Source organism: Calidris pugnax, unplaced genomic scaffold (assembly GCF_001431845.1).
Source record: "Calidris pugnax isolate Ruff unplaced genomic scaffold, ASM143184v1 scaffold69, whole genome shotgun sequence".
Classification (NCBI taxonomy): domain Eukaryota; kingdom Metazoa; phylum Chordata; class Aves; order Charadriiformes; family Scolopacidae; genus Calidris; species Calidris pugnax.
The window spans coordinates 3,104,238-3,120,185 of record NW_015090859.1 but is presented as its reverse complement, the minus strand read 5'-3'; the positions used below and the strand labels follow the sequence as shown (position 1 = coordinate 3,120,185).

Below are 15,948 nucleotides of genomic sequence, written 5' to 3'. Positions count from 1 at the left end.
TTGTTCTAAATGGTAATGAAATGCTTAACATGCTTTTTCTACACACATTAATGCTAGGGCTTCTTATCTCCACAGCTGCTTGAAATTGTTCTCAAAATCTAGGTAGGCATAAAAGAGAAAACACAGCTTCTGTCTATTTCTGAGAAACCCAATAAAACATAGGCGAGCATTAAAGCTCTAATCAGTCTAAACAGATCTCACACTTTAGCGAGGTTAGAAAGAACAGTGAGTTATTATACAGAAAACCAAATAAAAAGTGTAAAAGGAAGAGTGTAAAAGAAGATGTTTTAGGCTAATCTATTTAATGGAAAACAGTAAGGTATTATTTATTATTGTGTTATTTTAGCAATATTATGTTCTTCTAAAATTTCTGCACCTTTTGTTTGGCAAATACTTGATACTTTACATTATACAGCTTAAAATAACAGCCTGATGTTCAGTGTAATAATAAAGGCTTTACAGGATAAGAGCCATCTGTTGCAATTACACTCACTTTCTGAAATTTTCTGAAAGGGATGAAAACCCTTAGACTTTGTCAATTATATGCCCTTGATAAAGTATGAGTCATCTTAAAGGAGTTTGGCATAGAGATACAATTTTCATGGAAACAGCCTGATGAGAGAACATATTGAATGTATTCTAAATATGGCCATCCAAATGGTCGTATTGATGAAAAGATTCTCAAATGAGAGAGAAAAATATGGCAATGTAATTTAGTCTTCCATGTCTGAAATGCTGTCGGGTAATTTCTTGGGCATTTCACAGCTTTTAAGTCAAATACTATTTTCAGCATTTTTTCTGGTGAGATCATTAATATGATTATTTGGCTAAATGTATTTTAATTAAAACCCCACCCCCAAATCATAGAATCTGGAACTTCTTCCCACACTTTGGTAGGAAATATATCTCCAGATGTTAATAATTAAGGCATTAAAGGGTAAACCCAGCACCCACTTCCACAGCTGCCGAAGCTCCCACGGCATTAAACTGGTGTGGTGACGTTGCTGAAGAGTGTGGGTGGATTGGAAAAGGCCCTTCAGCGTCTGTGCACTTCTGCACAACATGGAAGCCAGATCAAAAGGGTTTCCAGTGTAGGCAACACGTTGGCTGTGGATGGTGCAAGGCAGAATGAATATGTACTTCCCACGCAAGTGGCTACGTGAGAAGTGAAGAGCAGATGTTCTCTAACATGGTCTCCTGGGGATGCCACATAAGCTGGGCATGGCGGTCCTCTTCTGGCCTGGATCCTGGCTAGGATCTAGGCTTTCTAACCAGTCCTTCTCTAATGAAGCAGCATTCACACAGATCTCTGAGGTAACATGCACCACTACTGATGTGTGCATTAATGGGAACCGTGTTTAGCAGAGATATGTTTCAAATCCAAATGTGCTGGTTGGAAAAACCATTACTAGACCCTCATCAACTTCTGTCTTCAGTCCTGGGACTGGGTAGCAGGCTGATCTTATTCTAGATGGACATTAAATGTAAAGAATTGGGACAAAAAGTTGCATTAGGCTAAAACAAGTGCAGGGGGCAGATATTTTTAAATAAAACTCAGAGCAAGCATTGATATACATTGATCTGAATCAAGCTACTTTTAAATGCACTCCAAAATACTTTCAAATGCCTTTCTGGACTATTGTTTTCTAGGTATAATTATTTATTCACCTGTCTAGATGTCTCTAATGTCAATAATTAAATTTCCTACACAGTCTAAAAGAATGTAAATATTTCACTGCACACATGTTTAAAGACAGAGAAGTTTGTGATGGAACCCATTAGGAAAAGCATGGAGTACAATGACTTGCTGGAAAAGTTTGCATAAGATCTGGAGTTTACTATGACTTCTGCTGCCATGGGCTGATATTTTTCTCTCTTCTACATTTTTAAATAACCTACATTAATTTGAGGTAGTTTTGGCTTCTAGCATATCAGACAAGGACCTTTTTCTTTCAAAAAGAACTTTTTGAGACTCTGGACTATGCAAATGAAAAATGCCAACAAGAGCTCAGGAATGCAGCTGGAAATAAATGAAGTGTAAGGTTTAATGGAATTTATTTCCCCAAACTATCATTTTTTAAAATGATGATCTAGTTACAAGACACTGGCATGCTCTATGAACTGAAAACCAATTGCTTTCAACAAGAGAGTTATAATGTAATATCTCTCTCATTCTACAATGATTCATTTGTACTTGTTACTGAAAAATAAGATCAAGGCATGGAGGAATAAATTCAGAGTTTGGAACCCTTCCCAAGTTCTTGCTTTATTTGTTTTTTAATATATTGCTGCTTTTATTAAACAGATATTAATGGGTCACTAACAAGAGGAGACTCCACCTAAAAGATGTTTTGAACCTTGACACTTTTTATCTGCCTAACAAATTAATCTGGGTTCTGTTACAAAGAAAATTATCTTTGCTTGGGTCTCCAATTAAGTCATTTACATTCCTTGTTCTGGAAAACACCAAAGAAAAGCCACTAACAAACAGCTTTAAAACCCTCATCTGTAAATATGTAGCTATTGCATGTGAGACAATGTAAAACACCAGCTGTATATTTATTTAAAAAAACAAAACTATGCCCCCCCTGCAAAAAACAAACCCCCTACATCTTCCAAGCAGTCCTTTGGGTGACCTGAACAACTTACCTCAAAAAATGTTCCCACTGCAATCACAGAATGATTAAACCTTTGGTTTGCATTCATTTATAATGGCAGATATATAGTACATATGCATGCAGAACAGAACACACTGTAGATTAAAATCTCTACAGCAAAATGGGAAGAGATAAGGAGAGTGATTGAATGTCTACAATATTTACAAAAGCAGGTAATTTACAGGGGGAACTCATGGAATGCTTAAGTACGTTATATTTTTTCTTCACTGTTACTGCTTAAAAAGAAGCCCTTAAATTGCCTTTTCTGTTTCATAAACAGAAAGTCTGGATAGCTGAATGGGAATTTCAAAACCTATTTGCAAAGTTCAGTCAAAAAGTTTTAATTATTTTTTTCTTGACCTGAAACACTTTGCTGTATTTGTTGATTATTAACCTCCTCCTTCCTATTGCAAATGATTGCCTCCCAGGGTTAACCCTGGTTAGGGTACACTGCTAATGATACATCACAGCCTTCCTGGAGAGCAATCTGCCTGCCCAGCATGCGAAGGGAAGCATTTCTGACCTGACCTCCTTGCATCGCTTCCAGAGGTGGTCAGGCTGTCACACCTGCTGCCCACTGAGAAGACTGGAAGTGAGGTGGTAGGAAAGGTGAGCGTGCCAGGTTGGCATCCTGCTTGATGGGTAAAGAGGGAGGGCATGGCCAACACTGGGCTAGGAGCTTCATTCTGCAGTGAGAGCATTCAGCTGTTCCCCACACCTGGCCCTCCTGTCCTCTGCTGCTGCAGACACCGAGCTGGGTGCTTTTTGGAAACCTTGCTGTAGGGCGCATGGCCTGGCCTTGGCAACGCTCCGTGGTGGAGCAAGTGTTCACCAAAACCAGCAGCTTACCTGCCTCCCAGTAGACTACACACCCCGTGGTTTAAATAAGCAAGATAATGAAATGGAGAGAGCTGACTTACCTTTTGCCCTTTTACTCCACTGCAGTCACATTTTCCACAACCGGAACAACCCTGAAAACAAAAGAGAAATTGAGAATTAATTGTCTGAACTGGGTCACTGGCAGAACATACTGCAATGGGCCAGAGACATCAGCAGTACCATCCAGACTGCAAAGCTGGTCAGCATGGGGAACATTTGCTTAAGGCCAGCACAATGCTTTATCTTTATATAGATGTACACTTCTGGTCTTAGTCACAGTCCAATAAAAAATGCCTTTGTAAAAGAAGAAAAAAACTTACTATAGTTCTTAACCATAGAAAAATTATTTATTATGTTACTTCTAAATCTTTGTCTTTTGGACGACCATTTAAAAAATAACTCATTTTTATAGAATACACACATACTCCACATTTATCAACATGAACACCAAGTAGATTCTCCTTTAGGATTCTATATTCATACATTTAGAGCCCAACAGAATATGTAAGACAAAGTCAATCCAGTCACGGAAGCATCTCTTCATATCAGTTTGTTAATAAATGGCTTGCATTCTGCATAAATACTTAATCTCTGTAAATATGTGCCATTGCTTTGAGGAGAAAGGGATGGCAAAATTGCAGTTCATGATTTATTTTCTACACTTAAGAAGAAAAACAACAGACCTGAAGAATATGGGTTTTGGTGGTTGTTTTTTTTCTGATGACAAAAAACTGTTGCCTAGGCACTTTGGATGTTTACCATGAGATTTCTTAATACTGATTTGCTAATTTTTTTATTCAATCATTGGCAATCATCAGATATGAAGTTGATAATTTTTAAAGGAAATTAAATATTGGTGTAATTACCACAGGAAATGGTATCAACAAGTACTTCTGGACATATGTGATGAAATCAAGTCAAACCACAGCCTCTAAGAGGGCAAACTGATCCTAATGTTAAATAATAGATATGGAGGCAACTGTTAAGGTTTACTGGCCAGGCAATAACTAGCTCTAGGGTTATGGTCCGCTTCCTACATCTACCACATTTCAAGTGATCTTCTTTCTTTCTTGCCTTCTGTAACATCTGACTGTAATTGTCATTATGATAGGAAACTTTCCACTCAGTAAAATCCAATTCATTGCAGCAGGAGAACCCATAGAAAACGTAAAAACATAACCAGTCTGAATTATTTTCCAGTAGATGTTAGAAAAATCCTTGTTTTCTGAAAGGTTTTCCTTAGGACAGAACCACCTCATGGGGTTTCTACACTAGGTAAACTAAAGTCAACTTCCAGAAAACAACGGTACTTCAGCATAGATGTTGACAGACTCCCAAGTCTATCAGGATCCTGTGAAGTGAAATTCTGGAGGGCAGGTGGACAGTAGGACTTGGGACAGGGGTGTTTTCATCTTGGGAGGGAAGGAAGGCGGACTGTGCAGCTGGCCTTGCTGATCTCATCACATGAAATAGTCCTAAGTGCCACTTCCCTCAGAAGCAAGGGAGAGAAGATCTTGCTGTAGGTTTTTGAAGAAGGGACCTTAATATTAAGGAAGGCAACTACAAGCTTTAATGTCTTTGTTCACATAGGCCTTAAGATGGAGACTTGCGAGATCTGGGTGTTGGTTGGTTTGGATTGAGTCAACAGCAACCAAAAGACTGGGATTTTTATGATGTGAACATAAAGAGTCACACATTTTTTTTCAAAACGTGAAAGGTGGTAACATATGAGAGAAGTCGGATTAACTGATGCATCTCAGCACGGATGCTGGGCACCTGTCCCTCCACACCTGCACGCCCCGCAGTCTATGGGGACATCAGTACTTCTGGGAAATAAGAGGAAATGTAGTTAATCTGTTTTGAATTTGGAAAACCTCCAATGAGACCAATAAACACGATCACTCTGGAAAGTTAAATAATACAGTAACATTTTTACTTGTGAAATAAAGCAAAGCATCAAAGAGAAATGGGGGTTTAATACTGAAAATAAAATTATGAAAGGCTGTCCTAAACTAAAGTACCAGCTCCCGAAACATTTGTTGGTTTTGTTGAGATTATTTTTTAAAAAAATGTAGATCCACCAAATTTGTTTTTTGAATTCTCAATTTCTCCATATTCACATAAAGCAAAAATAATCACTTTTTTCTCTTACATTATTACAGGATTTTACGATGTGCTATTAAAAAAGCACAGAAAGATTTTTTAAATTAACACTGATTAGAATGAATATTAGTGACACAGTTTAGTGATGGTTTTTTATCAGAGTTAGGTTGATGGTTGGACTAGATGATCTTAAAGGTCCCTTCCAACCTAGACAATTCTATGATTCTATATACTGCAGAATGAGAATCAGACGTGAAAACCAAGCCAACACATGCTACAACACCAACTCAATACTGACCCGGAGGGAAAAGCGCTACCCACTGAATAATCTGCTTTACTCCTTGTGGTACATGGTTGTGCCTGGAAAAACATTGGGCCTCTCATTTCAAGAGGTGACCCACTGTGACCTCTGCTAGCTTTTCAGACCTGATGAGATCACAGCTGCAGGACGCATGCTTGCAGCTCATACTTCCTCCTCCAGCATCATGTAGAATGTTATCAGTTTTATCAACACATCCCTTAAATTCAGAAGAAGTCTGTTTTAATTGCATCTGGGAATGTAATTAAAATACGTCATCGAATCATTATAAACATCTGTTTTCAAGTTAATCCCCACATACTTCCTTCAGCCTGTTGTTTAACATGCTTTAGAAAAAAATAGTATGTTGTTATTTATTTTTCAGTTGGGTTTTGTTCTTAAATTTGGCCTGGCCAGAAGAATGGACTTGTGCTTTCAGATCTCTGTTTTTGCTCCCAAAAATGAAGCCATTATATTCAATTTTTGCTGTTTCTTAAGCCTCAGATTAGAAGAACTAAAGTCGAGGAAGGTAAGAAGGTACTGAGCATCAGGGGGCACAGCTGCATAGGGTCCTATTTGCAGACCAATGCTGTAGGCTGCCATGCCAGAACAGGCCACCTGCCCTACAAAACTCTGTGTTTGTTTTACAGTAGCATCATCTCCTACTGTCGGTGACTGGAACCTTTGCAGGTGGATGGATGGTTGGCTGACAATGACAGCCACTAACTGGATAGGATTATCCTCAGCTACTAAAATGTATTTTTGAATCTAAGGGATGAGATAACGTTCTGCATATAGTAGGAGGAAGTATGAGATTCTTCCTCCTGGGAAGGGGAGGCCCAGACGGGAAACAGCTTATGGATCAAAGGTCAATTTAAGGAGGTTAAAGGGGCATTTAATTAATGAGGTACACTGAGAGAGGAAGATGGTTATAGCAGGTACAGGAATCACGGTCTGGGTTCCCCCAACCCAGTGTAAGTACAAACATCTCTACCAGTCACTGCAGCCTGCCTTGATTCAATGGCGAGAAACAGGCACTTTTGGGCTGAGATCCACCTCACCTATTTTGGATGTTTGTTTTCAGTGCAGATGAAGCACAACTTGGAGGACCAAGCAGGAGAGACCGAAATGGGTAGAAAGGAGTATGGGCTATGTATGAGAACAAGGGGAAAATGGAGAGAAAAGTGGATACAGAGGATCAAACAGGGGTAGATGTTACAGACAGAATGGGGCAGAGAATTACAACAGCTTGTCATTCCTCAGAAATGATTAGAAATACAGTTAAGTGTCTTTGAGCAGGGAGATCTGCATTTCTGGTACTAATTTAGGAATGACTAAAGAACCTTACACAATCGAGTTCTAAGTGGGAAAATTTACCCTGAAGGAATAAAGATAATCATCACAAGGTAAGTAAGATGAAACCATGCAAATTATTGCTTATTTCTAAACTTTCATGATTTTAAATCAGTCTCAAGATATGAAAAATCTAGTTCATGATTTCCTGACATACATGACTAGAGCTAATGAGACAAATGAAGAGAAATACAGTTTTGTTCTATCTGCCAGACACCCTTTTTGAAACAATGCCTTCCCCAGCAACTGCATGGAGCTTGGAGGAATCACTGCTGTCCTCCAAGTGCCAACAGAGAAGGAACGGTTCTGGGAAGGAAGCATAATCTGTTAGAGGGGAAGGGGATGACAAGGCAGGCTCTTTATCCCTTATCTAGGAGCCAATTACACACTAATCCAAAGATTTTGGCCAAATGCACCGTGATACCTCACCTACTTTTCATGGTGGGCTAGCAGTTCTCAAATAGCCATAGCTTCCTTGCATCACAGGCCAGCCTCTCATAACATTTGAAGACATCTATTTTATCTCACTCCTCCCACAAAATATCAGTCAGCCCAGAAGCAGCAGCTCATTTTAGTGATACAAATTGCTTCATTTTTTGACAAGCATTTCCGTTTCGTTTCATTCTCCCAGACTGTCTGCAACTGATAAGCTTAGTGAATCACGCTGGCAAATCAGTATTAAACTACAAAAATATTGCAGCTCTTCACATATACAAATGTGCTATGTGTATGCTGAGTATTTACCTGAAGGACAGCAATTCATTTACTATCATATTAACATATATTTCTAAAAAAGTGATGTTAGTGAATGGGCATTCCAACCCAGACCTCTGACTTCCACGAATCACGAACTGAGCCTTAGGAGTACTAAGCCCCGTCAGTGACAGAGCTGAGAAGGTTGCTAAAAAGTTCCTGCAGCAGATGGAAGAAACTCTGCTCTTGCAGTGCAGCCTGTAAAACATCTGTCAGATCGCAGCTACAGCCTTTTGTTGCGTTTTGCCCTGGTTTTCCACGTCCAGCTACTTTCCTGGCATTTGAGGACTCCTGCTTGGAACTCACGCAGGAACGATGCTAAGAGCCAGATGAGCAGCCCAGGAGGGAGATGACTGCCATATTTGGACATGCACCATTTCTGGAGGCTAGAGAGATCTCCAAAAAAAAAATAATCCAAAGGCCAAGTCAGTTCTTGGACGGCTCCTCTCCCTTACAGAAGTGCATTTTGCAAGATAAAATGGAGTTCTCTTTCCCACAACATCAGCTCAGACTCTGCTCCTGACATTCAGTTGCTGAGCTGCCTACCAGCCTAGGCTAAGTGCATAGGTATCAATTGAGTTCAAATCTTACCCTGTAAAGCACATCTCTAAGGTAGAAATTTAATAAAATTCTCACTGTTTATCTAACACTGTTCATGTTGAAAACCTTATTCCAGGGAACACAGTCACTTCTCCCACTCAAAACACAGTCTCTTTCAACTGACTGAAAATCCTGTAAACAGGTGACTGGTGACACTAGCACAGACATCAAAACCCTCTGACTACTCACAATGTTTCTAATTCATAGCTGAAATGCTTCAACAAGTAAAAATAGTCATAATTATTTCATCTCATTTCATTATATAATGACACGCTCTGTTTAGACATAGCACTTAAACTGATCGTGTTTTCTGATGGAACAGAGAAGATTTCCAACTCTGTGTCGTTTTGCTTCAAACCCCAGTTGGAACTGAATTCCAGTACAGGTTCCAAGTTCAAACACCAGCAATGGCTATGCCAACAGGATGGGGGCAGCTGTATGACAGTGAGAGCTTTAAGTCTGAATCTCCTCCCTCCACACAATCCACTCCTTCGACCCTTACGCTGACCTAATCACAACGGGGAAGGCCAAGGGGGATTCATCCCTACGTAGCAGACACTGTGCTTCCACCCACGCACACGTATGTACAGCTCAGGTAGCTGACAAGAGAGCTGGATCAATAGATGTCTTCAGTTTCACATCCCACCAAATACAGGAATAGGGAGGTGATGCCAACTGCAGGACACTTATCTCGCATTCCTCTCATATTTTCTTCTCTCTCCAGAATGTCAAAATAGCTCCCTGGCTGTAGTACTATTCTTGTCTTTACCCTTTAGATATAACTGTATTGAATTAGCTGAACTGCAAAGCACCATTAGAGGAAATCACTGCGATGTTCCAGTAAACCTCAATATTTTTCTAAATTTTGCAGTTCATTAACAACTTTAAAAAAATCATGTTGCTAAAACTTCTGATTTACACTTAGCCAGAACCAAAAGGATAACAAAAAAATCCAGACTGTCTTAGCAAGTTAGCAAAATTTAGTTATTTGCCTTTGTAATATGAAGTTTACTTTAGATTATAGAAACAGATGGCTATATTTGAAGAGTATAAAATCCTCTTTTTTTAAAAAAAATAAACATACCAAGATGAAATGCTTCATTGTTTCTATATCTGACCATACTGTATTTAAACAAGAGGATGAAATTTGTGATTTGCAAGAAACAAGAACTCTCATCTATTAAAAAACCACAAATGACAGACTTACAAACTTCTAGTTCTGCTTAGACAACAGTAACAAGGTATGGATTAGTATTAACATACATACTAGCTACAATTACATTTTGAAACATTATTTCTGAAAGATCAGGTCATGAATTGATATACTGGTTCACAGGAACTCTGTAGGGGAAAACTGACATTTATCCTGCCTAAACTAGAGGTTTAAAACATATTTGTAAAAACGTCAGCAAAGCAAATTGATTGCTCAGTGCAAGTGCATCATTCTTCTTTGCCACAACATAAAAAAAAATAAATCAAAAACCTAACCACAAAACCTCAAAGTCACTCTCCTTCAAAACAAAACTTTGCATTAAGTGTTTGACCCAGACTTAGAGTTGTTCCACCGTACGGCTGCCTTCTGCCTCACAGAGTCTGAGCTCACTGCTCTTAGAAGGGGAGGGAACCCGCCGGGCTGTGGAGCACTTCAAAGGCAAGACTAAGCCCCTCTCTCCCATCGAAATAATTTCATTTCATGTGGCACGCTGAAATCTCACTAGATCAGAGGTGGGAACCTGAGCATCCTCCTTAACGACAGCCAAAAGCACTGGAGTATAAAGGCATTTCCACTCGCTTTCCTCCTGCCCCCACAAGAGCTGGGTATCTGGGCATGGAACTGCACTACCCAGGTGTGACAGCAGATCTCCCAAGCACCGGCTGGTAAATGGGTACTCATCCATGAGCTGGAGCGTGGTTTCAAAACCCCTCACTGCACTGAACCCCTGCAGGCATCTTTAAAACTGAAGGAAGCAGCCATCAGGAAAAAGCAACTCATTTGTGAGCCCAGGCTTTTACTTCCTTTGCTTGTAACAAATGAAAAAAAGAATCAGAGAAGTCAAGCTGTGCTATTTAAACATTCCTGAAAAATGTCTCTAAAATTGTTTATGTCTTAATAATTTTACTGTTCTTAATATTTTATCTTTGACTATTTTGTTCACTGAATATGGTTTAAATATTTATTTTGGCACTTCTAAAGCCAAGTATTCCATCAAATCACTATCCTGCTTACAAACTCACCCATTTCTAACCAAAACATACCAGCTAGTAATCCAAAAAACACCATCAGTTTAAGTGCGGTGCCCAAACTGAAAACGCCACTTCAAAATGAGTAAACTACTAAGGCTAGCTTGAAGTGAATTATAGACAATGTCACTCTTTATGACAAGCAGTATTAATTGGTAATTAGAATGGAAACTTCGGCGCAAGCACTCGCCCAAGTACTGTGGGAAGGCTAGCTGTGCACATATGGGCTCCAGCAGGGCTGCCAGCTTCCCAAGGGTCAGAAAGGAGAAGACAGCAACTTGGTGCAGCGTCCCTCACCCTCGGTGCCTCCTGTAAGATGATTAAGGGATTGGAACACCTCCCGTACGAGGAAAGGCTCAAGGAGCTGGGACTCTTTAGCCTGGACAAGCGAAGACTGAGAGGAGACCTTATTTATGTTTATAAGTATCTAAAGGGTGAGTTGAAGGATGTTGGAGCCGGACTCTTTTCAGTGGTTTCCAGCGATAGGACAAGGGGCAACGGGCTCAAGCTGGAACATAGAAAGTTCCATTCAAATATGAGGAAGAACTTCTTTACGGTGAGGGTGACAGAGCACTGGAACAGGCTGCCCAGGGAGGGTGTGGAGTCCCCTTCTCCGGAGATTTTCAAGCCCCACCTGGATGCAGTCCTGAGTGATGTGCTCTAGGCGTTCCTGCTTTAGCAGGGGAGTTGGACCAGATGATCTCTACAGGTCCCTTCCACCTCTGACAATTCCGTGATTCCGTAACCTCTGCTGGGATGATGGTAACTGCTGCTGCTGGGTACTATCTGTGCTAAAGCACTGGCCGTGATCAGATGCCTGGAGAGTGGGAAGTCTGTCACTCACAGGAGCTGATACAAAGCCAGTTGGCCTGGAACGATGATTTGAATTTCAATCCTCAAAACAGTTCAGGAAAAGGAACACCTGCCATACCTTCATTTTCAGGACTCAAGGAACAGAAATTGAGTACCGTTCTCATTTCATTCCCAAACCCATCAGTTCCATTTATGGACAGATAAATAATAGACAAAAAGGCACATTTTATGATTTTATGTCAGCAAGCTCTAGTCCTTCCTCTTCTCCCAAATCCTTTTTCTCCCCCATAAAAAAAATATAAAGTTGGCAGCTTATCTACATGATCTTTTTTTCCCCTTTTTTTCCCAGCAAATCACGGGTAGTCTTTAACTATGACCATTCAGGGAATTCCCTGGACCAAGGGAGAGCTTATTGGTTTTAACAGCTTTCACCTTCTAGGTCACCAAATTAAGTTCAGCTCTAGTCAGCAATCACTGGAAGTTTCTGTCATGGAGTAGGCTATTTAAAGTCCTTGGTTGTATCGTTTCCATTTTCGGTAGAGCCTGTTTTCACAGAGCACAGAAAAACAGTGCCATTCAAGACGTCCTGTAGGATTCCACCTGCCTCCAGCTGCCAGGCAGGAGAGAAGATCTCTCCCCTAGGTCCCCAGGTCATATCTTCCAGGCCTATCTAAATATCTCAAATGGCAACAAATGCCTACGTTTAAGCAATGGAAATAAGTGCAACTCGGTAATCTCCAAAGGCTCATTAAACCTCGCATTGATAAGAATTAAAATAGCCATTCTCCTCAAGACCTCCTTTGGCTGTAGGCTGATGTACACGAGTAGGACAGAAGGAAGTAGACGTGGTCCCCGCTTCTCTATCAATGCAGAGCTGTTCTCCTAATAAATCTTCTAGAGATAGCTTTAGATCAGACAAAAAGTCTCTTGGAACAAACCTACGGAACAAACCTACACAGTGGAAAACCACGGGACTTCATGGTTACTAGTAAGTCAGTGCATCAATTAAGTATCCCTGTTAGCCTGAGGGAAACTTTGACTCCCAATTTAACATATGCATAATACCTGAAAGGAATGTCAAGTTAATGTCTGAAATATCACTGTGCATGATGAAATTTGAACTAATTACAACAATTCAGCTCTGGGTTTATTTAAAAGCCTTGTACAATTTTCAGAAAATCAACTGATTTAAGAAAAGCTCTATAGAATACAATCTGAAAAAAAATTTCATTATGGCTCTTGGGACATGGGGGGCTGTTTGTAGTTTTTGGCAGGGTTTTTCTGTTTGGCTGGGGGGGGTGTTGTTTTTTTTGTTGTTGTTCTTAGTATTACCAGAATCCTACAGGATGTTCATATAAAAATTGCAGACAGACCACAGATTCTTATCGGAGACCTCCAGCGTATTTGAGCCACTCAAGGGAATACTAGTCAATTTTTAAATGCTTAATATTAATTATTTCAGAAAATATTTGTTTTGTAATTTAGCATTGTTTGGAAGTAGTGCTTCACTTAAAAGATGTTTAAAAGACAGAGTTGCATCTCCTTAGTCTAAAGAATACCAGATTGCTGGAGCTGAAATGTGTTGCTGGGACCTCATTTTTCACATTCTTTTCCAAATTCCCCAGGGGTCTGTCCTGGAGGTAGGGTCATGGGAGTCCCCTGAAAGCTGCTCTGTGAACATGATTTTCCTGTTGGTGATGTGAACATCATTTTCACAAAGCAATGCAAATCCAGGGAGCTTCCAGTTAGTTCACAGGAAATATAAAGTTATTCCTGTTGTTCCATATTTGGACAAAAATGACATTTAAAGCAACTGTTTCCTCTCAGTGCATTCTTTTACAGGAAGCTCTGGCAACAATCAGGGTATTTGCTTACTTAGTGAAATTTTCAGAATATCACATTATACCACTCAGTTCTGCTCAGCTCAAAGCAGATAACTGGTTTGTGAACAGTAACTAATGGCATTATCATTGAAATATAGAGCCTCCTAACAGCATTATCCACTAGCAGGTCAATTTCCACAGACTGCCAGATACTGCTTAGCCTCAAGCAAGCAGAGAACACTGTATGTATCAAGTGAATATTGGTCCAGTTGGTTTTGCACCCTTTTCCTATTTAAGGACTTCACTTTCAGTTAAATTTTGAAAGTGAAAAAAAAAAAATTCCAGGTGCTAGGAGGATCCTCTGGTGTTACAGACACTGGTGTTACTTCAGTGACAGCTGAGGATTAGAGGATACTCTAGGACTTTCTGACACCTAGTGACAAGCGCTTTCAGAAATACATTCCAAATGGCACAATCCTTCCTAAATTCAATTGTAGTAATCATTACCAATAATCCCCACCCTACTCTTCTACTTTGTGAATGGGCAAGCTGGAGCCAGGTGATACAGGTGAGAAGCTGTGTCCTCATCTTGCTAACTTAAAAAAATCTAAGGGGAGGACAGGAAAACCTGTTGCAGAACCCCCATGGCTGTTTCAGAGCTTAACTCCCACCTCATAGGCAATGACTCTGGAGCATACAAAGCAAACCACTCCTTGTCCTGCACAATGCAGGTCCAAAGTCCTGCCTTCTAACTCGCCTTCTTCACGTTACTAGCATTAGCAGTTACTAGGCATACAAGATGAAGGGAAACCAAACATCAAACTTCATTCTCATTCATAAGGCAGAGAGATTGCAGGCTCTGAAACAAATTGTGAGTTTGTTTTGCTTGCTGCTGTCCAGAATGGATCTGCACAACCACTTCCAGCACCTGCTAGAGGTACAAGGCTGGATCCCACCATAACCTGGCAATATGGATACGGTGTCACTACAATGGTGCCCTGTAACTGCTACCTCTGCCAGCAGTGGCCAGCAATGCTTGGGAGATGGGCGGCAGTCTCCTTGCCGTTCTCTCAGCAAACCCACAACCGCAGGGCTGAACTGCTTTCTAGAAAAATGCCTCGGAGCTTCTCCAGCCTCTGGTGTTCCACACAAACCCCTATTTTCACAAGCACAAGGGTACCCACAATTAAGTCTGAGCATGGGTGCTCCGTGTGGTTGAAAGCCTGCCCCAAAATGGCTCCAGCCAGCAGGCAAAGCACAACACCACCAAAACTAGGCAGAGGCTGAGGGAGACACAGCGGTGGCCACCAGCCCAGCAGGTGATGCAGACCCTCATGGCCACCCTCCACCTCCCAGCACTTCCCAGACCGGAGGCACAACTGAGCTGAGAGGAAGCTGCCATGGAGGACTCTCCTCCTTCCCTCCTCTCACACGTGGTGGCCCTCTCTAAGCAGCTCTGGGGAACGTGGGAAGAGGTGGCTGCCACCACCAGAGCAAGCCCTCATGTCCACAGCCTGGGCCCGGCTCACCGGCCAGAGGAGAAACCGCAGCAGCACGGCCACAGGCCAAGCCCCTTGGCTGCGAGACAAGTTCTTAAAAGGTGGAGAAGAAGAATACCCCTCTAATGGCTCTGTAACCGCTTGCAGTTTCCTTCGCCACGGTGGTCAGCGGGACGTGAACGTGGCTGCTGTTTTAGGTGCCGAGCATTGCAGCCAGTAGGGCAGCCCAGCCATGGCAGTAACCTGCACACGCCGCCATGGGCCACAAAGGACCATCCCTGCGGCTGTGGGGCCGTCGCCCTGATGGAGAGGCCACCTCTTTGCCACACCGCCCACAGCCATCGCTAACTCTTCCCTTTAGTATCCGGTACTCGCCCCCATTACGCCGGGGAGCGCAGCCAAGGAGCGAGCCTGCAGGGGGGAGGCAGCCCTCCGGTCCCCCAGCCCTCCTCAAGGCACTTCTCTAAACCTGCAGGCAAAGGAGACGCCTCAGGAGGGATGTGCAGGAAGCCAGTGAAGCCGTTTCGCAAATGTTTACAGCAAGTCCATGAGTGGTGCTTTCCCTTCCCTGAGCTGATAAACATGAGCACCAACATAAACAAATACATTTAAAAAGTAACATCTCTGTAACAGCACAGCGCTGGGAAGCTGAGGGCCTAGACTAAATAAACGGAGAGGCGAAATCCTCTTGGTTGGGATGCACACCAAAGAGTGTGAGAAAAGCGCAGGAAGATAAACTGGACTTCTAGGCTTGCGCCCAGAGAAGAAACCCAGGTGGCAAACAATCTAGCACAGACACAGACCACTGCCTTTTGAACTCACGCTGCCTGAGCACAGCTTTCCCTCTGGAGGGGCTCTGAGCACCCTGTTTTCACATATCACAGAATCACGGAATTGTCAGAGTTGGAAGGGACCTCTAGAGATCATCT

At 41.7% G+C, this 15,948-nt stretch overlaps 1 protein-coding gene across 1 annotated transcript in view; it reads right to left on the bottom strand.

Annotated features, from left to right (window-relative positions):
• The window catches only part of COL4A1 (collagen, type IV, alpha 1), a 76,268-nt gene extending 72,247 nt beyond the window's left edge, over window positions 1-4,021 (bottom strand). Inside the window, exons 1-2 of the mRNA XM_014944086.1 lie at window positions 3,962-4,021; window positions 3,578-3,628 (exon numbers count right to left, since the gene is read on the bottom strand). Coding sequence (XP_014799572.1) covers window positions 3,578-3,628; window positions 3,962-4,021 — 111 coding nt within the window. The remainder of the gene's footprint in view (window positions 1-3,577; window positions 3,629-3,961) is intronic.
• Window positions 4,022-15,948: the final 11,927 nt, after the last annotated feature.